The 25331-nt window shown below is 37.5% G+C and overlaps 1 protein-coding gene across 1 annotated transcript; it reads left to right on the top strand.

Moving 5' to 3' along the window:
• On the top strand, positions 1 to 23980 carry LOC127559946 (uncharacterized). Its single transcript, XM_051994113.1, has 6 exons — positions 1 to 94; positions 10837 to 11091; positions 16320 to 16365; positions 16596 to 16702; positions 21831 to 21880; positions 22853 to 23980. Exons 1-6 carry the CDS (start codon positions 64 to 66, stop codon positions 23027 to 23029), a joined length of 666 nt encoding a protein of 221 aa, XP_051850073.1. The 5' UTR covers positions 1 to 63; the 3' UTR covers positions 23030 to 23980.
• The last annotated feature ends 1351 nt before the right edge of the window (positions 23981 to 25331 follow it).

Genomic DNA, 25331 nt, shown 5'->3' with positions numbered 1-25331 from the left:
TCCATCACAGCACAATTTGTGGTGAAGCTTCTTCTCTGGAACAGACTTGGTCTCCTGGAGCCGATGGCCCTGCTGCTTCTGATGCTGGTGGCAGGTAACACCTTCCCCCCCCCCCCAGTTGGGTTCTTTTTCCTTGGGGTCCCACTCATTTGTGATTTGGGATCATTTAATTGGACTGGGTTGGTCCCTCCCTGTACTGAACTCTAAGGGTCCTGAGGGGAAAAGAGCTGAGTCTCAAGTGTAGGGGCTTCTTCTGAGACGGGGTGCATGGTGATGCTTTCTTACATTATTGCTTATCTTTTTGACTTCTGTGTCCTGTCTCTTCCCTCTTCATTGTAAGGTCAGCAAAGGCAAAGCTCTTTTTCCACTTTTTCTTCCCACAGGACCTACTTAGTTTAGCTAGCATCATCTTTTTAAAAATTAAATTAACTAAAAAAGTTAATTTTTATGAATGATAATGTACTTTTTCTCCACTGCCACTCCCAACCCTGAATGCAAAGAGAAAGGAAACCCTAATAATAAAGTGTGGAATCTCTGAGGGGGTTGGATTGGGTCTCACTCCAATACAGTGCCTGGTTGTCTAAAATAAATAGCAAAAGCAAGCGTGGATGAAAGGGAAATCGAAGCTTTTTAGAAGAGAGCAAGCTATTTTAAATGGCTCTTGTAGGTAAAATTAAATTTCAGATTAGCCTCTATTTATTAGTGCAGTCCCATCCAGACCTCTAATTAGTAATATTCATTTGCATTTAGAGAGCAGCTAGGTGTTGAAGTAGGCAGAGTGCCAAGCCTGGAGTTAGGGAGACTCATCCTTCTGAGTTCCAATCTGGCCTCAGATATTCCTAGCTGTGTGATCCTGTTTGCCTCAGTTCCTCAACTGAGCTGGAGAAGGACACTCCACTATCTCTGCCAAGAAAACACCACGTGGGCTCACAAAGATTTGGACATGACTGAAATAACTGAATAACAACAACATTGGCATTTAGGGAGTTGTTGTGAGTTCTTATAGAATAATAAAAAGTTGAAGTGGAAGGATCCTTAGGAAATAGCTAGACTAATCCTCCCATTGTACAGATGGAGAAATAGAGACCCAGAAAGAGAGATTGACTTCCTAGGGTCACTAAGATATTTATTGGCAGTTAGGGAGTTGCATTGTATCTTTATAGAATCAGAAAGTCAAGTTCTTGGTTCTCTCTACTTAGCTTGATGATTTTGGCCAAATTACCCTGTTTCTTTGAACTTCAGTTTTCTCTTCTATATGAGTTGAACTAGATGATTTCTACCACATTTCCCAGATCTAAGAAGCCTGGATTCCAGCTGCTGGAGTATTTGGCTCTTCCTCCATGCCTCAGGGAGTGTATGCAATGAAAAGTTTTATAGTGAAGCATTGTTTAGTTGCTCTAGCTTGTCCCAGTGGGATGAATTTAGGGAATCAATTGATCTATGGACAGTTACACACCTGAAAGGGGTCGGGCACCATGTTGGGCGCTGGGGACAGAAAAGGACCAGTGATTTTTCGTTGGTATAGGGCACTTGAGTGAGAAAATCTGCTACTTTGCAGAGTTGCCCAAAAAGTACCTAAGTCTCCACAATTGATATGTGTCAGAAGTGGGATGTGGATCCAGACCTTCCTACCTACAAGCAGCCCTCAATGCAAAGGCAAAGTGAAATGAGTATATATATATAGTGTGTGTGTGTGTATGCTTGTGGGTATGTATATTTATATATGTATACTTGCATATGAACACACATACATCTCTATGTATATATGTGTGTACACATATAAATATATGTTTATGTGTATGTTTCATATGTATGTATATATGCTTGTGGATATGTATATTTATATATTTGCACTTATATACATACACATACACCTCTGTGTATATGTATGCATGTATGTGTGTTAGTGCATATATTTATATGTGTGTATATGTACTTTGGGTATGTATATTTATATGTGTGTGCACTTATATACACACACCTCTGTGTGCATTTATACAGGTATGTGTACCTATGTTTATACACGTATATTTATGTGTCCATGTGCATGTGTATAAATACACACCTGTGTGGCTGCATGTATATGTAAATGTACATGTGTATAAAACAAATACAGGCATGTATGTATGTTTGTGGGTATGTGTATTTGTATGTGTAGGCACATACATCTTTCTGTGTGTATGTATGTTCTATGTGTATGTATTTAATGAATATTAATTGATTTATGGACCTCTGCCTCTCGGAATCCCTAATTTTCTTCAAGACTTAGCTCAAGCCCCACCTTTTATATAAAGTCTTTTCTGATTCCCCACTCCCAACTGCAACTGTCTTTCCCCCCAAATTATCTTGTAGGTGTATGTACGCATTTATGTGTAAGTATATATACATACATGTATGTATACACTTACACACTCGCATATATGTAGTATGTGTGTCTATATATATATATCTGTACAAGAGAGAGAAACATGTGAAGTCCCTACTATGTGCCAGCCGCGGCGTAAACAGTGGGAATAGGAAGGGGAGCAAAGGATAGTTCTTGCCCTCGAAGGCTTCACATTCTAATGGGAGAGACAAGATAAATATGTATAGACAAGCTATGCAAAATCCGTAGGAAGTAATGAAAGGAGGGAAAGCCCGGGAATTTGGAGGAGGTTGAGAACAGCTTCCTGTGCAAGATGGGATTCCCTGAGGACTTGGACACCCCGAAGCCATGAGATGAGGAGGGAGAGTACTCCAGACCTGTCGACAGACAGAAAGTTCTGGGAACTGAGAGATGGAGAGGGCCAGGAGGCTGATGTCACTGAATAAGATATAAGAAGACTGGAAACCTGGATTGGGGCGAGTATGTTATGAGGGGTCAGAGAGACCATTTCGTAGTCGATCCTGGATGAGATTGGGAGCCAGTGGAGCTTGCTGAGGAGGGAGACGGTAGGAATGAAGACTGGTGGCTGAATGCAGTACGAACTAGAGAGGCAGGCGGAGCCTCCAGCAGGCTGTTGATCTGGCGCAGAGGGGAGGTGATGAGGTCTTGGACCAGAGAGGCAGCAGTATCTGAGGAGCAGAGGAGCACGTTGCAAAGGGGAAAGTGAGGGATCCAGGACAGCTCCTAGGCTCTGAGCCTGAGGAACTGGGAGGACGCTGCTGTCTTCGGCAGTAATAGGGAAGAGAGGAGGGGGAGAGGGATTGGGGGAAAGATAACAAATTCTGCTTTGGACATGCTGAGTTTGAGGTGTCTGCCGGGCCTCTAGTCTGAGATGGCTGGAAGGCAGTTGGTGACATGATATTGGAGGTCCACAGATTGGGACGGGACAGGTAGGTGAGGAGGGAGAGCATTCCAGACATGGAGGACATGTGTATCAGTTTAAATTCCACCTCTGCCTCTTGCCCGTGGTGAAGACGTTTAATGTCCCTGATCCTCCTCTACCTCATTCGTAGCAGAGTGCTGGAACTATAACCAGGAATACCTGGGTTCATTCCTGCCTTGAATCATTCACTGGCTGTGTTAAGTTACTTAGCTTTTCTCAGGTATCCCTCATCTGTAAAATGAGAATAATAAGAACAATACCCAACATCCTTACCAATGGAGGGGTTATTGTTGAGGATCAAATGAGATCATCTATATAAAGCAATTTACTGACCTTACAGCATTATGTAAATGTCAGTTGTTATTAGTAAATGATCTCTCAGGCGTCTTCCAACTCCATATTCTATGATCTTTGAGGGATTTGCTCTAATAGCACTAAAGCCCAGATGCTTTTTCTTGAGGCTTTGGAGTGCTCTTTGGGGAAAAGCATTTCCTAAAAGCCTTACAAAATGAGACACCTTCATAAGCTCATGTCTTAGGCTTTTAACTAACAACCTTTATCTTTCTTTGAGATGAAATTCCAGAATAAATAGAACTCCATTTAACCTCAAGGGCTGTTGAGCTCCATTATGCATTTCACAGTAGCCAGTCTGATTAACCTAAACAGAATCACCCCCTTTCTCTCTCCCAACTCTACTTGGCTCTGCTCAAAACCATTTATTTCCTGTCTGCTGATTACTGTTCACTTTCCCTGTATCATCAAATAAGCCTATGAAGATTAATTTTCCAAATGAGTTGCTCTCAGGATCTCTGGAGAGTAAATCTAAGTGTCCTGTGGTAAATGAATTCTTTAGAATGGGATTCCAGGATAAATAGTGTTTTCTTTCTTTATCATCCTTCAGAGACATACATGAATTAGCAAATCATCTTTAAACCTTCTTTTTCTTTTTCCTTCTCTTCTTCTTCCTCCTTCTTCTCCTTTTTCTCATCCTCCCTGCCTTCCTTCCCTCCTCCCTTTCTCCTACAGTTTTTCTCTTCATCCTTTTTCTCCTTCTATCTTTGAGGATGGAGGCTGATGAATAGGAGAAAAAAGATCTTTTTCTCCACTAGCTGCAGAGAAGTCAGAGCTAAGTAGAGGCAAGCTTCCCTTCTAGAGATGGAGGAATGAATAAGGGTAGTTAGTATTGTGCTGCTTTAATCAGAGGTGGAAAACCTTCTATATTTACAAGAATCCAGCTGAACCACTAGCAATAATTACCCCTGAATTTATAAGTCTTCCAATGGGAGTTCAAATGGAAAAAGCCCAAGCATTTATTAGCCTTCAAATCCATTCTCTCTGTGGAAATTTACAAATAAAGATAACTGGGGAGGAGTTGAAAGTGTCAGTAAATAGTTTTGATGATAAATGAGCTTAGGAACATAAATGATAACATTTCCTGGCTCCAAAACAAATTACTCACTCCTTTCTAAAAAAGCCCACAGGCCTTCAGAGACAGGAGCTGAACTGGCATTACAATGGGGGACCACAGAACACGGTTAGGATGGATTGTTAACCTAATGCAGAGAACAGGCTTCCCTGGCAACTTACAGGGTAGACTTGACGTTCAATCAGAATGGACACTTAAAATAAAAATTGAGGCACAGACACAAGTTATCTCTTTCCAAAATTTTTCTTTTCCTTTCCCCCATCCTAGTCCATTAAAAAAAAAAAAGTCCTCTCTTCTTCTTTTGTGTGTGTATATGTGTGTAGGCCATCAGGGTGAAGTGACTTGCCCACGCACCTAGTAAGTGTCTGGATTTAAATTAAAGTCCTCCTGACTCTAGTGCTGATGCTCTATCCACTACACCCCCCAGCTGTGCCTTTTCTTCCTTCTTTCAAACCAATCCAATCCTATCAGTTAACAACCTATGTGAGGAGCACCACGCCAGGTGATGGAGTATGTGCAACAATCACAGAATTGTAGGATTTTGAGTAGGAAGGAACCTCAAAGATCCTTATTTTACAGATGAATAACTGCCTGACCTCTGGAAGACTACATTCTAGTAATATCATAGAGTGGCTTTGGCTTTCCTCACTATATTACTGAAAGATGGGCAATGTAAGAATTTTTTAATTCTTAAAATTTCCATTTTATAGATGAGGTAAATAGGGCACAAATTATTCAATCACAAGCATTTATTTAATGCCTACTATGTTGGGTGCTGGAGATCCAAAGACAAAAATAAAATTACTCCTGCCCTCAAACAGCTTATGTTCTTTTAGAAGAGAGAACATGTTTATAAATATACATTCACAGTACATACATACATATATGTGAGTATGTATATTTGTATAAGTATACAAAAATATGTGTGAACAAAAGGTGAATGATTTGCCCTGTTTTGAAATGATGCCCGAGGAATACTAAAAACATTAGCCCAAGGTAAGGCAAACAAGCAAACTTAATGAAAAGAGAGAGTAGAGGAGGAATTGGTACATGTTCAACTGAGAATCATCTGCCAGCCCTTCAGAGCCTTAGCCGACTTTTTCTGAGGTAGGGATATGGACTCAGGGAGTTCAGCATTTATATTTATAAGGTCACTTATCTGGGTTGTCACTTAGCCTAACTAGGACATTTTTTCCGTGATTTACTCTTCACGACCCCATTTGGGGTTTTCTTGATAAACCACTGGAGTGGTTGGCCATTTCCTTCTCCTGCTCATTTGACAGAAAACTGAGACAAATGGAGTGAAGTGACTTGCCTAGAATCACAGAACTAGTAAATGGCGGAGGCCAGATTTGAACATAATAAGATAAATATTCCAGACTCCAGGCCCTGAGCTCTCTATCCACTGTGCTCTCTGGCATAGGTTTCGGCTAATGCAGCTGTTAATGACCCATGATGGCCCTCGGGTGCTTTTAAGTGTTAAAATCAAGACAAAATCCCTGGAACTTCTTGGTGCTATGACCACCCAGAGTGTCTCTATACTGAGGGTCACATAGCTAGTAAGTTTTGGAGCCAGGATTCAAATTAAGAAATTTAGTAGAATTAAATAGAAAATCCTAGACTTGGGTACAACTGTACCGATACGAGGCTAAAGTGTGACATTGCTAGATAGAGTTTGGTGTGAAAATGATCTTAGTTTTAGTGGATTTTAAGCTGAATGCAGGGCTATAATATATCATGGCTGCCACCAGAGCTAATCCTGGAAAGAAATATGGTGTCAAAAATGATGGAGGCGAGAGGTATTGGGCATTCAGAAACAACAGTGAAAATAGTCCCCACTCTCTAGAAGTTTATAATTCAGCCAGGGAAGGCAATGCCTACAGACACATCATGTTCCAAAAGTCCTGGTGCTTTTGGAATCTTTGATAGCCTTAAGTTATTAAAAGTCAGAGTTGGAATTCAAAACCAAACCAAATCTCAGATTCAAATCTTTGCTCTGCTACTTACATGCCATTCCTGTGATCTTGAGCAAGTTATTTCATCTGTCTGTCCAGACACCCTTTTCTAAAAAATAAGAGGGTTGGGCTACTGCCTTCCAAACTTCAGCTCTAGCTCTTGGGTGTCTACGAATCCAGGGAATGTGCCCAGAGCGATTTTTTTGGCATTAACACCATTTCAGGATGGTTTGCTTTCTGTCTCGGTCACAATGATGTGCAGCTAGCCAAAGGACAGCAATACTTCTCAATCAGGGTTATTTCCAGTCGAATCATCCATCTGCTGCTGCTATTTCTCCTTCCCCCAAGGTAGCAGGAGAAAGGTGACCCTCTGCAGGTCTCTTGGAATAATGGCATTTTGCTTTCTGCTGGAAGATAAATATTAAAGCAATTGCTTGAAGGTTGGGGGATAAATTTAGAAATATTCTAGACAGATAATACCTTCCTCACTTATCTTCCTAGCACACAGGTTACCATTTTAAAGAGGAAAAAAATTGCAAGGGAAGGAGGTCCCAATCAGGCAAAAGTCTTATTTTCAAGTTCCAGAAATGCTATGTACATTTTAGTGGGAGTTCAGATGCTAGCTTGAATGAACCTCTCCCCAATCCTCATGTCTTCTGTTAAGAAATTCATAACTGATAGAGGAACCAATATTCCCAATGTCCACAGCTCTGGGCTGCTCTTGCTAAAATAATGAAGTCTTTATTGGCTACCTCACCAACTACTCCCCCTTTTTTGTATTATTTCTTCCCTACTGAATCCCCTCTCTCCTTGTTGATGGCCCCCTCATAACTGGATTCAGTTAGAGAATCTGGGTTCAAATCCTTCACAATCACTTAAGTCACCTAGGGCAAGTCACTTATACTCCCATCTTTATGTAATATGTACATGGACTATAGAATAAAGGTGGCCCTAGTGTAATATGGATGATAATGATAATAAAAATAAGGATAATGATGATTTGTATAACACTTTTAAGGTCTGCAAAGCACTTTACAAATATGCTCTCATTTGATCCTCACTACAATTCTGAGAGATAAGTGCTATTATTATCTTCATTTTACAGATAAGGTAAGAGTTTAGGGGATTTGCTTAGTTAGCAAGTAACTTAGTAGCTGACATAACTAGTAAATATTTGCAGTTGGATTAAGCTCAGATCATCCTAATTCCAAGTTCAGTACTCTGTCCCCTGAACCACCTATTTGTCACAAAATAAAGATAGATGGAAATGACCCTATGCCATATCTCTGGGGAGATTGGCTATCTATCTTTTGGGGGAGATGGAGGACTGAATTGATTGGGGGAAGCTACTTCCTCGGTCTCCTATTTTTAACAATTTGATGAAATTGTGTCTATTATCAGATTTGTGACTTAGGAAAGGAAGAATGGTATCAGACTGTGGAAGATCTTGAATGTCAAGCATGACATCAGAACTATCAATATCCAGACTTTATTTTCTCTTCATATAACCGCTATCTTTGCCTCATGACTTTCTGCTGGCCCGTATCACTACATACTACTATCTCACAGAGATGTTCTCATTGTACGGTCCTTCCAGGGGTTTGCCTTCTCACCAAACCCCTGAAGGGTTTTGGACCCAACTTTCTGGGTACTCTCTCTCTTCTGTCTGATTTAGAGGCCTGTTTATTAAATAAATTAGATTTCCATTTAGTGACCCAAGGAAAAGAGAAATTAATCAGATACTCCTCTGCATATTACATTTTCCATTAACAGCAACTGCCCTCCAAATGAGTGATTTGTTGATAAACTAAACACCACACCCAGGGAGGAAAGACACAGGCCACATCCTGAGAAGTGACACAACTGAATTAGCTGTATTGAAAAATATATATTAAAAGAAATGTTCCATAAAAGAAATTCACAGATTCATGTACAGCCCCTTCTTCTTTTTTATAAAGCATATGGAAACACTAATTTTATTTAATGTTTGTTAAATTCTGATTGAAGTATTAAAAAAAGAAGAAGGCATTCTTTGTAGGCAGTCATCAGAGCTATGAGCAAAATGCTAGAAGCAGGACTGGAGTGCTCTGTACTTTTCTAGGTCTCAAGGTGAGTCTACCAAAACCTCTATTAGGTTATGAGAACCAGCCTCTGAAGCTAGTGTATATGTGTGGAAGGATGGGGAAAGGTGACAGTTCCCCCAAAGGCTAGGGGAGGGTTTTGACACCAAAGATGGAGCAGTAGCCCTCCAATTTCCAGAGATTGGCAGCTCTTTGGATGTCAGTAATGGGATTTCCTCTTTTTACGGAAAAGATATGTGACACCCATTAATAATGATCCCATTTTCTTGTCCCCAGACATTGTAGGACAGTGGTTGGATAGTGATGTAGGCTCAGAAGACTCAAATTTAGAAGGCAGAAAGTTGTTATGTAGAATCCCAGGAATTAGTGTTCTTCAATTGGGCTAAAGTGTGCATTACCATTATTCTAAAAATAGGGAGAGATCTTCCCAAGAGGTTAGATTGTAAGGTAAAATAATGATGGACAACAGATTGTATAGGTGAGCAGATTAACCCATAGGTAGGAAGCCAAGTCCTAAGACATTTTTTTTTTCCTTTCAAGGCAAATGGGGTTAAGTGACTTGCCTAGGGACTAGGAAGTATTAAGTGTCTGAGACCAGATTTGAACTCAGGTCCTCCTGACTTCAGGACTGGTTCTCTACCCACTGTACCACCTAGCTGTTCCCCTAACAGAATTCTTTTATGCTTAATAAATAACTCATTCACTGCCAAGGGGAATGACCTGGAGATGTGTTCTTTTGGAGAAGAGAGAAGAAAAGCTTTGCTTTAAGAAATTAATAGTATCAGATTTAGAACTAAAAATAACCTTAGAGGTCAGGTGGCTCAATGCATAGAGCCAGGCTTGGGAGTCAGGGACATCTGAGTTTGAATCCTTCTTCTAACCCCTTGTTTGCATGACTCTGGGTAAGCCTTTGAACCCCTTTCAACCTTGTTTTTTTCTATCTCTAAAATGAAGGGATTGAATTTAGTACCATAGGTTTAAAGTTGGAAGGGACCTTAGAGTCCAATATCTTGATTTTAGAAATGGAATAAACTGAGGCAGATATTCAATAACTTGACCAAGGCCACACAACTAGTAAATACATGAGGTAGGATTTGAACTCAGATAGTTCTGTCTTTGAAGTCCAATATGCTATCCCTTAGTCCAACTAGCTACCTCTTAAATCACAACTTTCCCTTTATAAAGAGCAAGATTTTTTTTTTTTTTTTTTTGGCTGAGGCAATTGGGATTAAGTGACTTGCTCAAGGTCACATATCTAGGAAGTATTAAATGCCTGAGGCTGGATTTGAACTCAGGACCTTCAGAGCTTGTGCTCTATCCATTGTGCCATATAGCTGCCTAGGGAGCACGCATTTTTATATTGATTTAAGGTTTGCAAAGAACTACATATACTATCTCTTTTCATTTTCAAGCCTCCTTTCAATCCCATGAGGCTGATCCACTATGCCACCTAATGACTACATTTCCAACAAGCAATTTCAATTCATTTATTATAGCATTTGCAGTTGATAAATGCTTTTGCATTTTTTCATTCATGTTTTAAAAGTCCTAATAATGAACATATCCAGCATATGCATTTTAGGCAAAACCATACAAACCTGACATAGAATTTATTTTTTTAAAAAATAATATTTTATTTTCTCCAATTACATGTAAAAACAATTAAAAAAATTTTTTTTAGAAATAGGAGTTCCAAATTCTCTTCCTCCTTCTCTATTCTCCTCCCTGGCTCAGATGGCAAGCAATTTGATATAAGTTATACATAGTCAATCAAGTAATATTTCCATATTAGTTACAGACATGGAATATATTGTAGTAGTCAGAGTTCTGTTGGCAAAACTATATCCAAGGTCAAACTGTCCCCCTCCCTGCTGTCTAGCCTCTACTTTTGCTCTGTCTTACCTGAATTTGCTTCAGGTACAAGAATTCCTCATAATATCTCTAAATGGCATGACCAGATCTATCCATAATTGGTACTTAATAACTACTTGCCGATTCTTTGATTAATTCTGACTTGGGGTGGACTTCCCTTAAATACTGAGAGTCTATACTTCTCTCTATTCCAGCAGGTCTCCCTGGAGCATCTGGAGCCATGGAAGAGAAGACAATGGAAAATCCCTTGGTATGGTGTGTCTGCTACCCACTACACAACACCTCAGAGCACCTTCCATGCAGGTTAGAAGGGAATGATTGTGTTAGGAGCCTTGAACTCTGGGAAAAAACCACAGCTGGCAGAGGAAAGAATTGCACACAGAAAAATAAGGCTGAGGACTTCCAAACCCTTAATACTTCATTGAAGAATGACTTCCCACTCTGTAGAGGTAAGACAGGCTAAACCATAGGACCACCCTTGGCAGTTTAGCAGCACAGATAGTCAGAGAACCCAGATTTGAGTGCCAAACTTCTCTTTCTTTCTTTCTTTCTTTCTTTCTTTCTTTCTTTCTTTCTTTCTTTCTTTCTTTCTTTCTTTCTTTCTTTCTTTCTTTCTTTCTTTCTTTCTTTCTTTCTTTCTTTTTCTTTCTTCTTTCTTTTTTCTTTCTCTTTCTTTCTTTCTTCTTTCTCTTTCTTTCTTTCTATGTGTCTTTCTCTTTCTTTCTTTCTTTCTTTCTTTCTTTCTTTCTTTCTTTCTTTCTTTCTTTCTTTCTTTCTTTCTTTTCTTTTCTAACCTAGTTTGATGGTTACTACCCAAGTGAGCTTCATAATCCTCCATTTCCTATTGTGAAGGGTTGAATTCAATGCTTTTTGAGATCCCATGATAATATTTATCCTTTAAATGCAGATAACTTCTAAATCTATTTTTATCATTTTAATCTTGTTCTTTATCTTTATTTTACTTGCTAGACATTTCTACTTGGATGTCCCGCAGGCGTCTCAAACATAGCTTGTCTAAAACAGGACTGCTTATTTTCCCCCTCTAAACCTTCTTATTTCTATTGAAGGAGCCTCTATCCCTTCAGTTTTCCAGATTCATAATATATAATCGTTTTTGACTTATTGACTTCATGTAAGGGGCAGCTAAGTGGCCCACTGGATAAAGCACTAGCCCTACAAGGAGGAGGACCGGAGTTCAAATATGGTTTCAGACACTTATTAGCTATGTAACCCAGGGCATTACCTCTTAAAAAACCCAACCAACCAACCAAACAACAACAATAACAACAAAATCATGTATTTTAGATCCAAATGGTCTAAATTTAGCTTTCCAGTTCCCACCTCAGTGCTTTTGCAAAGGCTGAGACCTATTCATGGAAGGTATCTTCTCCTTACCTCTGCCTCTAAGAATCCCTCAATCTCCCTTTTGACTCAGGTGTCAGTCACCTGCATTAGAACTAAAGGTACCACCCTTCTGGGCTCCCACTTGTCAGTGATTTTTTCCTCTTAGTATTACCTTATGTTCATCTGCATAAATGCTCTCTCTCTCTCTCTAAGGGAATGTAAGCACCTTAAGCACAGGAACTGTTTTTCTTAAACTCTGTACATTGGAAATAATAATTGGATTGAGTTAAATCCAATTTAATCTAATAAACATTTGCTCAGCATAAACCAGCTTCAAAACACAGTCCTTGCTTTTAAGGAGTTGACAATCTTATGCCCAGACACAGTAGCTATCCTGCTAGCTTCATGCTGGGATGCTCTCCTGACATGTAGCTATTCAATTCAGTGAAACAATCATTGATTAGGCTTCTATTCTGTACAAGGCATGGAAGCTAGGTAATATAGTGGATAGATCACAAGGCTTGAAGTTAGACTTACTAGCTGTGTGATCCTGCACAAATCACTTCACTCTTTTTGCCTTAGTTTCCTCATCTGTAAAAATAAATTGGAGGAGAAAATGGCAAACCACTCCAGTATCTCTGCCAAGAAACTTCAAATGGGCTCACAAAGAATTAGAATAACTGACTAAAACTAAATAACTAAAAACTAAATGACAACTGTCCAACACTGAAAAATACAAAGCCAAAAATACTGAATCAAAGAAGTAATTTGAAAAAAAGAAATCTGAAAAGATAGGCTTGAGCCAGAACATGAAGGGTTGTGAATGTTGAATATGGATAAAAGTTTATATTTAGCTCTGGAAGCAATAAGTAGTGGCTAAAGCTTCTAGACCAAGGGAGTGACAGACATTTTATCACTTCAACATGGTTGTAGGGATATTGCTTCAGCTGTTATGGTGAAGATGAATTGGAAAGGGAAAATGATTGAAAGCAGTAAGGCCATCTAAAAGACTATTGCAATATGACAACAGATTTTTAAAAATTATTAATGTTTTGCTGATTTTTTTCTCTTTTTTTTTTTCAAAAAAAAAATCTTGGTTATAATGTATGACTCTCTGATACAGGATGAAGGCAGTGAGGGGAGGATTCAGGCTGAGAAAAGGCATTTAGGGTCATTTTTGTAGCTCTATAAAGTATTCTTTTGATAGTTCTATTGGTATGATTATCACTGGCACTGATTAAGTATATTAGCTTACATAGGATTATCATTTTTATTATGTTGGTCTGGCTTTCCCTCTGTTCTCTGTTCACAAAAATATGAGTAACTGTGTCAATTATCTCAGCAGGGAAGCAGGAAAAGGGCCAGAAGAAGTATGAGTGATAGCAATTTCAAAGTTATTAAGGAAACAAAAGGCTCAATAGATATTGGTGTTTATCTCCTGATGTCATTATTTCCTGATTGATCTTAGATGGCTTCCTCCTTTCTCAACAATTTCTCCATTCCACTCCACAATGGCTGATACCTCTAAACTAACTCATGTCTCTGAGAAGTCAGTTCCAAGTACCAGAAATCTTGCCTTTCCACTTTACTGGAAAAGAATTCCTGAATGCAAGTGATAAATCATTCATCTCTACTTTATAAAGGGGGAGAAAAGGAAATTAGATTGCTGTTAGGAGCAGCTTTTTTGTGGCATCCATGCCCAGAGGTCTTAGGATAAATTCTATTGCAATGTTAATAACCTGTCATAGTGAGTCATGGCCTTGGTACTTAACTGGAGGGAGATCAGACTTACACCTCTGACTCTTCATCTTCTGATCTCCCTACACAATATTGATCAAAAGCAAGCATCATTTCCCACCAGAGATGTAACAATGGAGAGGAATCAAGAATTTTTCTCAGGGCACCAAAACTTAGAGGGCAAAAAATTTTTAACGTATGCATTCATTCAGCAGGTGAAGAAATCACTATAATAACTAATTCTCTCTTCTACACAGCTAAATTCATCATAATTGCTCCTTGTATTATTTTGCTATCTTGTATTATAAAATTGATCTTAAGGCACGTTTCCAGGAGGCTTGCCCCACAGATATTTCCTACTTCTTCATTTGGCATCAAAATAACAAATAATAGCTCCATCTCCTATATACCCTCCTTTCTGTCTAGCCAATTCCAAACCTTTATGTGCTTCCAAATGTTCAAATAAATGCCACAAGCATTTATTAAGCACCAACTTTGTGAAATACAGCATGCTAAGTGCTGAGGGCAAGTTTAAAAAGCTAGTTAAAATATGGTACTTCCTCTCATGGATCTTGTGACCTAATGAGATGGCATAATGCATGCACAAATTAATTTCAATTCAATTAAAAGTCATTTATTAAACACTTACTTTATGCAAAATATGTGCTAACCTTTTCCACTAGAGTACCTTCCACAAAGATGTTAAGTTTAACTCTTGAGACCTGTATCTTTGTTAGGGATATATTTAGAGGATGTAGTTATAATTTGACTTTATTGTGATACAGAAAAGAAAATCAGAGTGGAAAGGGGATTGTACTGGAAGAAGAGGAAAGGGGAAGTAAAATGGGATAAATTGCATCACATGAAGAGGCAAAAAAGACCTATTACAATTGAGGGAAAGAAGAGAGGGGTAATGAGCATTATGTGAATCTTAATTTCTTCAGATTTGGCTCAAAGAGAGAAATCATACATATATAGTTTGATAGAGAAGTAGGAGGGGAAAAGTGAAAGGAAAGGGGGAGACTAATAGAAGGAAGAACAAAAGTAGAAGGGGAAAGGTATAAAAAAGGGGGGAAGGGCTGTAAAAAGAGAGGGCTGATTGAGAGGTGGTGATCAGAAGAAAAACACTGAGGGAAGGAAAAGGGGAAAAATAAAGAGAAAAGTATAATTTGAGGAAAACAAGATAGTGGGAAATACAGTTAGTCATTTTAACTGTGAATGTGAATGGAGTGAATTCTCCATAAAATGGAAGCAGATAACAGACTGGATTAAAAGCCAGAATCCTACAAAATATTTTTTTACAAGAAACCCATTTAAAGCAGAGTGATACATGCAGAGTAAAGCTAAAAGCCTAAAGCAGAATCTATTATGCTTCAGCTGAAGTTAAAAAAAAAAAAGCAGGGGTAGTGATCCTGATCTCAGATCAAGCAAAAGCAAATATAGATCTAATTAAAAGAGATAAGGAAGGAAACTACATCTTGCTAAAGGGCACCATAGGTAATAAAGTAATATCAATACTAAACATGTATGCACCAAGTGGTATAGCATCCAAATTCCCAAAGGAAATGTTAAGACAGCTGCAAGAAGAAATAGACAGCAAACCTATAATAATGGGAGATCTCAACCTCACTCTATCAGACCTAGATAAATCAAACCACAAAATAAATAAGAAAGAAGTTAAAGAGGTAAATAGAATGTTTGAAAAGTTAGGTATGTTAGACCTGTGGAGAAAATTGAATGGGGACAGAAAGGAATATACATTTTTTCTTGATAATATATGAAATTTACACAAAAATTGACCATGTTTTAGGGCATAAAAACCTCAAAATCAAATGCAGAAAGACAGAAATAGTATATGCATCTTTTTCAGATCATGTAATAAAAATTACATATAATAAAGGGTCAGGAAAAATAGATAAAAAAATTAGTTGGAAACTAAATAATCTAATTCTAAAGAATGAGTGGATAAAAAAAAAAAAACAAATCATAGACACAATTGATAATTTCATCCAGAAGAATGACAATAATGTGGCAACATACCAAAATTTATGGGATACAGCCAAAGCAGTTCTTAGAGGAAATTTTAGTGTGTCTTCCACACGCTCCCTAATTCATAATCATCCTTCTACATCTTCTAATAATAACACCTATCTAATCATATCCATCTATCTAATTGCACCTTCCATCCTTCTAATTGTTCCATTTTAGAAGCTCTTTGTTATTGATGATTCTATCCCCTCTCAGTTCTTCTGTCCCTAATGAAAAAGCACTGAATTTGAAACCAGAAATCTTGGAAACTGATCCTGGCTTTTCCTCTTAATAATTGTATGAATTCAGGCAAGTCATTTTATATCTCTGAGTCTTAGCTTTCACATCTGAAAATGGGGTAATGATATTTACACTAGCAACTTTACAGGACATTTTAGGTGATGGGCTTCCTATGTGACTGGCAATGAAATATTAGTTATTTTAAACATATGTTTCCCTTAATATGATTATAAGAATCTTAGGACTTTAGATCTGGGGAAAGAACTAGAGATTACATGTGCTTATTTGAACTTCAATCAGGCTACCACATTTTCTTTTTTCTTTCTAGGAAATAGCAATACTACCATCAGTCCATTAATTAATGACAACACCAGGTAAGTAAGAAACCAGTATGTAAGACTGGTAATTCTAAGAGATTAGCCATGTAAGAGGGGCCATATGGTATCCATAGCCTGAGAATACATGGACTTTGGAGATTGGAACAAAGGGAAGATGAAGGAGTTGAAGCAAGGAAAGTATAGAAGGTAGGCAGGGTCACTTCATGGCATAGTACTGAATCCAAATGGGGAGGCTTTGCTCATTTCTCCTCTTTGTCTCTCTTCAGCTTTATCATAGTTATCACCACCCTTACCTGTTCTGCTGGTGTGCTCATTCTCATCCTGCTTTCCGTTGGTATCATGTCTATGATAATGAAGAACTGGAGGAACAAGAGTGAGTTTCTTTGGCATTTATCAACTATTTATTAAGTGCCCACGATGGACATAGTCAGCCTACCTGGGAAGAAGAGAAGGAAAGATCTGATTAATTGGAATGATATGCTTCTACAGGAGATAATAGACACATGGGCTGGATCTGGGTCACACTTGGACACCTCTTGGACACACTTTAAACTGGTTGTATAAATTGTGTAAATTGCAAGCACTAAGCAGATTTCTAATAGAGGATCAATTTTTTAGGTCTTGAATTTCTATTTTATTGATTGTCTAGACTTAAGAAAATGATAGAGAAAATGATAATAATGAAGTTTAAACAGAATTTTTTTTGGTTTTTCAGAAGTCTGGTTGTTAATAAAAAATAGCAACACACTCTTGGTTGGACCATATAGTTTTTTCTTTTAAAAAAATACATTTTTATTTCTTCTTTGAATTTTTTTCAATTACATATAATTTTTTCCTTTAATTTCTTTTTTTTTTCCTTATTACTAAAGCCAACATTTCTAGTACAATGCTGAATAATAGTGGTGATAATGGCCATCCTTTTTTCACCCCTGATCTTATTGGGAACGCATCCAGTTTCTCTCCTTTACAAATAATGCTTGCCATTGGTTTTAGTTACATATTGCTTATTGTTTTAAGGAAAACTTCCTTTATCCCTATTCCCTTTAGCATTTTTAATAGAATTGGGTACTGTATTTTGTCAAAAGCTTTTTCTGCATCTTTTGAGATTGTCACATGATTTCTGTTGGTTTTGTTCTTGATATGGTCGATTATGGTAATAGTTTTCCTGATATTGAATTGGCCCTGCATTCCTGGTAGAAATTCTACTTGGCCACAGTGTATTATTCTGCTGTTAAACTGCTGTAATCTCTTTGCTAATATTTTATTTAAAATTTTTTCATCAATAATCATTATGATGATTGGTCTGTAATTTTCACTCTCTTTTTTGGCTCTTCCTGATTTAGGTGTCAATACCATATTTGTCATAGAAGGAATTTGGCAGGACTCCCTGTTTTTCCAAATAGTTTACATAGTATTGGAATTAATTGTTTTTTAAATGTTTTGTAGAATTCACTTGTGAAAGTATCTGGCCCTGGAGATTTTTTTCTTAGGAAGTTCATTAATGGTTCTATTTATTTTACTAAAATAGGATTGTTTAAGTAATTTATTTCCTCTTCTGTTAATCTTGGCAATTTATATTTTTGCAAATATTCATCCATTTTGGTTAGGCTGTCAAATTTGCTGTCATACAGTTGAACAAAGTAGCTGCTTTAATTTCTTTTTTATTGGTGGTAAGTTCATCCTTTTCATTTTTAATACAAATGATTTTTTTTCTTTCTTTTTTCTAAGCAAATTAACCAGAGGTTTATCTGTTATGGGACAAAACTCTGTACTTGAAACAAGGATTCTTAACAAGGTATTAAGTCAGTGGAATTGATAAGACAATGGTTATCTAGTTTAGTATGGTGATTAATAGTTCTCTAGTTCAGTACTCGTACTTAGTACTTAATATAGTTCTACAAGATTAACACCTATGATAATGTAATTATAATAGAGCATATAAGCTGGAACAAACTCAGTGGGACAGATTGAGTCCATCTCACACCACCATGGTGGTTGGCCTGTCCTCCTGCATTTCCTCCACTGAGACCAAGCTAGTCCAGGCCCCAGGCAAGAAGACTTTAACACCTGGCTATTCTCATGGTGATTACTCTACTGAAAGGAAGGCTGGTCCAGAGACCTCCAGAAAACCAACCAGAACATTACATTTATCTAATAAGACTTCCTAGCTGTGTAACCCTAGGCGAGTCACTTAACCCCGATTGCCTAAGCAAAAAAAAAAAATATCCACAGAAGAAATCTCAAAGAGACTGCCTCTCAGTCTCCTTGTATCATCCTCTCACAAGAGAAAATCCGTTCTGCAGATCTCTGTTGGATCTCCAGCAACCACTGTCAACAGCTCTCCTGTGTATTCCAACATAGAAATCTATCAAATCTAGGTTTTCTAGGATCCTATTAACCTCCCTAACTTCTTTCTTGATTATTTTGTGGTTAGACTTGTTTGATTTTGAAAGGGTAAGGTAAAACTTATATAGTTTTGCTGTCTATTTCTTCCTGTAACTGGCTTAATATATTCTCTAGGAATCTGTATGCTCTACCACTTGGTGCATATACATTTAAAGATTTAGCAATTGAGGTTAAGGTTACTTGACCAGGATCATACAGCTGGGAAGTATTAAGTATCTCAGACCAAATTTAAACTCAGGTTCTCTTGACTTCAGGGCTGGTTCTCTATTCACTGGGCAACCTAGCTGCCCTCAGTGCATACATTTAGTATGTTACTACTTCATTGTTTGTGGTATTCTTTATCAAGTTGTACTTTCCTTCCTTATCTCTTTTAATTAAATCAATTTTACTTTTGCTTTATCTGAGATCAGAATTGCTACTCCTGCTTTTTTTTTTTTTACTTCAGTTGAAGCATAATAAATTCTGTTCCATACTTTTACCCTTATTCTGTATGTATCTCACTGTATCAAATGTGTTTCTTGTAAACAACATATTGTAGGATTGTTTTTTAATCCATTTTGCAATTTGCTTTCATTTTATAGGAGAGTTCATTCCATTCACATTCACTATGTGAATTTACCAACTCTGTATTTCCCCCATCCTATTTTCTCCGTATATATATATTTTTGTTCTCTCTTTCCACGCAGTCCTTACTAGTGGGGTTTTTTGACCAACTTTACCCACTACATTATCTCCTATTACCCCTTTCCCCTTCTCTTACCTTTTTTCTAAGTATTTCTGCCCTCCTTTCTACCCAACCCCTCCTTTTTCTTTCCTCTTTCTCCTTCTACTTCTTTATTAGGATTAGACAAATTCCTATACCCAACTGAATAATTAAGTTATTCCCTTTTAGAGACAAATTGATGAAATCAAGCTTCAGACAATCCTTATTCCCCTTTCTTTTTTCCCTCAATTGTAATAAATCTTTTGTGCCTCTTCATGTGATCTAATTTGTCTCCTTATACCTTCCCTTTCCTCTTCTTTCAGTACAGACCTTTTTCCACCTCTTAACGTCTTTTTCTTTGATATCATCACATCAGAGTCCATTCATAACCACATCTTCTGTCCATGTGATGCCCTTCTCTGTTTGCCCCGGTAACAGATACAGTTCCCAAGAGTTACAGATGTCACTTTCCCTTTTAGGGATATTAAAACCTTTAAATAATATATATATTTCCCCCCATTTACATTTCTATGCTTATACTCTTGAGTCCTGTATTGATAAGTTAAATTTTCTATTTGCATGTTGCTTTTTTTTTTCAATAGAAGTGATTGAAAGTCTCTTACTTCATTGAAGATCTATTGCCTCCTCTGAGAGATGATGGTCAGTCTCACTGGGTAGTTAATTCTTGGTTGTAACCCTGGGTCCTTTACCTTCCAGAATATGTCATTTCAGGTCCCCTGACCCTTTATTGTAGAAGCTGCCAGATCCTGAGTAATCCTGACTGTTCTTTCTTGATAGTTGAATTAGTTTTTGTCTGGCAGCTTACGGTATTTTTTTCTTGATATTATAGTTCTGGAGTTTTATAACAATCTCCCTTTCAGGTTTTCTTTGTAGGATCTCTTTCCAAAGGTGATCAATGAATTCTTTCAATAACTATTTCCCTCTCTTTCTAAAATATCGGGTGCAGTTTTCCTTGATGATCTCTTCAAGAATGCTAGTCAGGGTCTTTTTTTGGTCATGCCTTCAGGTAGACCAATAAATTTTAAATTGTCTCTTCTGCATCTATTTTCCTGGTTGGCTGTTTTTCTAATGAGGTAGTTCACATTTTCTTCCATTTTTTCATTCTTTTTAGTTTGTTTGATTGATTCTTGTCTCACAGAGTCATTAGCTTCCATTTTCTCTGTTCTAGTTTTTAATGAATGATTTTCTTCAGTTAGCTTTTGTATCTTTTTCCATTTGCTTAATTCTATTTTTGAAGGTGTTGTTTTCTTCAATTTTTTTTTTTTTTTGCATTTGGCCAATTGTATTTTTTTTTAAGAAACTTCCTTCCTTGTTTAAACTGTTGACTCTCTCTTGCATATATCTCATTTCTTTTCTCATTTTTCTTCTATTTCTCTTATTTGTCTTTTAAAGTCTTTTATGAACACTTTAGAGGAAGCCTCTTTGGGCTTGAAGGCAATTCATATCACTCTTTGAGATTTCCTCTGTGGACATTTTGTCCTTGCCTGAGTTGGTATTTTGGTCTTCCCTGTCACCATAGTGGCTTTCTATAATTAAAGCTCTTTTCTGTTTATTGCTAATTTTCTTTTCTTTTCTTTTGGTATTTTTTCTTTTTTTTACTTTTATGGGTGAGCTCTGCTCCTGATATAAAGGGGGCGCTGTCCCAAGATTCCTGTGCTGATCTGAGTCTTGGCTTTGAATAGAGGGGCCCCTTGTGTTTGCAGGAGGTAGCTTTATCTGCTCTTTTCAGGAAACAGCCTGGTTTCCCAGAGTTTGCCTTCTGAAATGGGACTAGGGGCTTCCCTACTGATCTGATCCTTTACTGAGCCAGGACCCAGGATCTCAGTTGCTGATTTCCTGTGATTAAGAACATCTCACCTGCTTTCCCAGAGTCTTTGGAGCTGGGCTGAACACAATTTTCACCTAATGAGACTGACCTTTCTTAAAGTTTTTCCAATATATCTTGAACTGGAGAGCAGTTTCATTCCATCAGTCTCTGTCCAAAGGCTTGATTTATGTGCTTTTTGAGGGAATCTGGGAGAACTCTAGCACCTTCCTGGCTTCACTCCACCATCTTGGCTCCAGCCCTGAAAGTCTCCAATTACATATAAATTTAAAAAAAATTCTTTGTTTAAAATGTCAAGTTCTGAACTCTCCTCCTTCTTTCCAGTCCTCCCTCACCTCTTGAGAAGTTAAGTAACATAGTACCTTACACATGTGAATTCATACAAAATATATTTCCATATTATCAGAGGCAGAGAGCTGCTTTTCCTTCTGAGAATCAGGAATTAAGAGGAAGTTCAAAGTTAGTCACACTAATGGGGTAGATCAACATATTTAAGGAATGAGCTTTCCCTTTTTTGTCTGACTCTGGGCTTTATTTATTTTCTAGGGATATTTAAGAAACAGAAGAGATGGGACAACATTCTCTTCAAGTCTAAGGTAAGAGATCAAAAGAGGAAAACGAAGTACACCCAAATCTTTAAGTCAAGCATTTTCATGCTATTTTTTAGACGGCTCAGACATGAACAATGGACAAACAAATACTGGTTAACCTCACCTAAGATCTTACTTTGTTCTAAAGAAGTGACATTATACTAGCAAATAGTTCTATAGGAATTATTTTACAAAAACTTATTAGTGATTGAACAATGGTACTTCCTAGTTTGGGGATATTATAATAGAGTGGTCATTATTGTTATTTTTGGTCTAAAGCTCAGTGTTGGGAACTCTTGGTATGGAAACTACCTGCACTGAGAAATATGAGCACTTATCTATAAGTTATAGTCTTAGTTGCTTAGGGCAGTGGGAAGTAGGTGTATTTTCAATGGTCATACAGATAGTTCAGAAATACAGTGATATAATAGAAGAACATTGGATTTGGAGTCAGAGAATTTATATTCAAATTCCACCTTTACTATTTACAATTTGTATGTCCATGGATTGCTTAATTTAATCTTCTGAGCCCCACTTTTTTAATAAAGTAAGATGGGGATGGGGATTATATGGCCTTTGGAGGTCATTTCTAGCTCTAAACCTCACATCCTATAAATCAGAGTCAGAATTTTGACCAAGGTCTTATCCAGTACACTAGACAATTATTATATTATGATGTATTAATGATTTGTTATGCAATGACATGAATAAGTTTGATGATATCCATTCAGGAGTTACCTGAATATCATTAAGTACAACTGAACAACCTTGAAACAAATGGAGTGATTAATTCCCTCTGACCAACCAAATTTATCTGCCTTTCCCTTGCTCTTTTCTCTCATCCCCAAAGTTAGCCACATCCCTCATAATTGCACACTGAGATCTCAGCATTTCATTTATCAAACAGATAAATCAATGTGGTTTTGGGAGACCAGAAGTTTATGATGTTCTATCTAACCTGATATTCTCTCTTGTAAGGCTGTACATTACCAACCTGATGCAATATATTCCAATGTGATCAGCCTGGTTGCCCAGAAGGAAGATGATTTTGCCATTTATGCCAATGTGCCATGCTTCCAGTGCCCGAGAAAAGTCTCACCTGTTGTCACCTATGCTCCTGACCAAATGGAACATGCTTCTGTTGTATTCCTCTGATGGGAGACCAGAAAACTATTCTGGAATGTGAGAATACAGAGATGAGAAAATCCAGAGAAGGTAGTGAAAGAAGGTTGCCAAGCACAGTATGATGATATATATTTTAAACTGCTCATCAATCCTCATGCTTATAGGGACAGAGATGAGAGCACGAATATTTTTAGTGTCTTGGAAATACAGGAGACATTCTTTAAGTAGGACAGACAATCTAACATGCCTCATCAGGGGCCATGAGAGGATTGAGGTTATGGGCCCACATCATCACTCATGCAGCCCCAAAATGCCCAAGCAAAATGCTGTTCTGTTTCCAAACTGGAAATCAGCTGATGTGATTCCCTCTTCAATTCTTGCCATCCCAGGGCAAGAAATGAGAAACTGGGGCTATGGGAAGCAGCACAATGCAATGGGAAGAAATGCTAGATTTAGAATCAGTCTTCAAATCCTTAGGCACTCCTGTAACTTCAATTACTTTAGCTCTCTGGATCTCAGTATCCCCATCTATAAATTAAAGTCATTGGACTAGATCTGGAGTTCTTAACCTTTGTATGTATGTTACAGATCATTTTGGGGAGTCTGGCAAAGCCAATGGACCCAATCTCAGAATAATGATTTTAAAAATAAAATATTTTAGCAATATGAAATAAAATACTTAGGATTACAAAGGAAACATGATATTGAAATAAAGATGTCTTCTTTTTTTTTGGCCATTCAAGTTCATGGATCCCTTGAAAGCTATCTATAAGTCAGGTTAAGAATCCTTGGACTAGGCAAGAGGTATCTTGAACTAGATTAAAATGTCATTGGGAAATAATTGACAAAATAAATGAAAATAAAATAAAATGTAGCTAACATTACATTTTAAAATTAAGCCAACATGCTTGCATTCTGGGATCCTTATGTACAGTATCTGACAAATGATAGACACTGAATAAATGATTATTGATTAATTGATTACTGGTTCCCATTTCTATTTGAATTTGGTACCACTGGACTAGATGACTTTCAAGAATCTCTTTAGCTCTACAATAAAGAGTCTAGATTCCCAGCAACCTTTCTTCTTCCTTCTTGTCCTACAAAGTATTGCTATTGCATAACAGTAGCCATCAACAACAACAGCCACCACAAAGTTTAAACAATAATGCCCCAAGCAAGAAATGAAAGTCATAGAATCAAACAAACTATCTTTCCTGAGATTTTCCATATTTCATTTACAAGCCAAACCCCAGAAGTGTTGGGATGATGGTCTCCTTTCTTCTATTGCTGCTACTAGTCCTTTAGGGGGAAGTATTCATTAAGCATTTACTCTGTCAGGTGCTCTGCTAAATGCTTTACAATTTCATCCTCACAACAAACCTGGGAGGGAAGTGCTATTATTATCTTGTTATTGAAGAAACTGAGTCTGACAAATGCGACCTGTCCAAGGTCTCTCTCTCTCTCTCTCTCTTTCTCTCTCTCTCTCTCTCTCTCTCTCTCTCTCTCTCTCACACACACACACACACACACACACACACACACACACACTGCACTTGTAGTTCTCACCTCTGGAACAAGGGGAGAGAAGATGTGCATTTCTCATCTCTTCTCCAAGGACAACTTTGATCTTTCAATTATATAAGCATTTGGTTTGGGTTTTGGCTTTTTCCATGTATATTGTCATCATAGTTCACTGTGCCTCTTGTATAGCTGGTTCTGCTTATTTCCCAATATATTGATTTATATGGACTCACACGCTTCTGTATCTATATCTATTATTTCTTACAGGAAGGGAAGTATTTATGCCATTACTGTGCTAAAAGCTGGAGATACAAATACAAATATATTCTACCTTCAAGGAGCTGACATTTTCTTTTTTCCTCAATAGTATTTTATTTTTCCATATATATGTAAAGATAGTTTTCAACATTCATTATTGTAAGACTTTGTTTTCCAATTTTTTCTCTCTCCTTCCCTTCCCTTCTCCCTCCCCAAGACAGCAAGTAACCTGATATAGGTTAAATATGTACAATCCTTTTAAACATATTTCCATATTTGTCATGTTGGGCAAGAAAAATCAGAACAAAAGGAAAAACCATGAGAAAGAAAAGTCCAACAAATGAACAACAACAAGGTGAAAATACTATGCTTTGATCCACATTTAGTCTCCATAGTTTTCTCACTAGATGTGGATGGCATTTCTGTACCAAGTCTATTGAAACTGCATTGAATCACTTCATTGTTGAAAAGAGCCAAGTCCATCATTGTTGATCATCATGTAATCTTGCTGTTATGGTGTACAATGTTCTCTTCAGTCTGAAGTCCCAGG

The sequence above is a fragment of the Antechinus flavipes genome, chromosome 4 (assembly GCF_016432865.1).
Source record: "Antechinus flavipes isolate AdamAnt ecotype Samford, QLD, Australia chromosome 4, AdamAnt_v2, whole genome shotgun sequence".
Classification (NCBI taxonomy): domain Eukaryota; kingdom Metazoa; phylum Chordata; class Mammalia; order Dasyuromorphia; family Dasyuridae; genus Antechinus; species Antechinus flavipes.
This window is presented reverse-complemented; position numbering and strand designations above follow the sequence as displayed.

Bases quoted from the DNA above. Each gene is read 5' to 3' on its own strand.
- LOC127559946 (XM_051994113.1), top strand. From the start codon at position 64: ATGGCCCTGCTGCTTCTGATGCTGGTGGCAG. The intron at 95-10,836 runs GTAACACCTTCC...TCTCTATTCCAG, and splicing joins GCTTCTGATGCTGGTGGCAG to CAGGTCTCCCTGGAGCATCT. The intron at 11,092-16,319 runs GTAAGACAGGCT...TTTTCTTTCTAG, and splicing joins TGACTTCCCACTCTGTAGAG to GAAATAGCAATACTACCATC.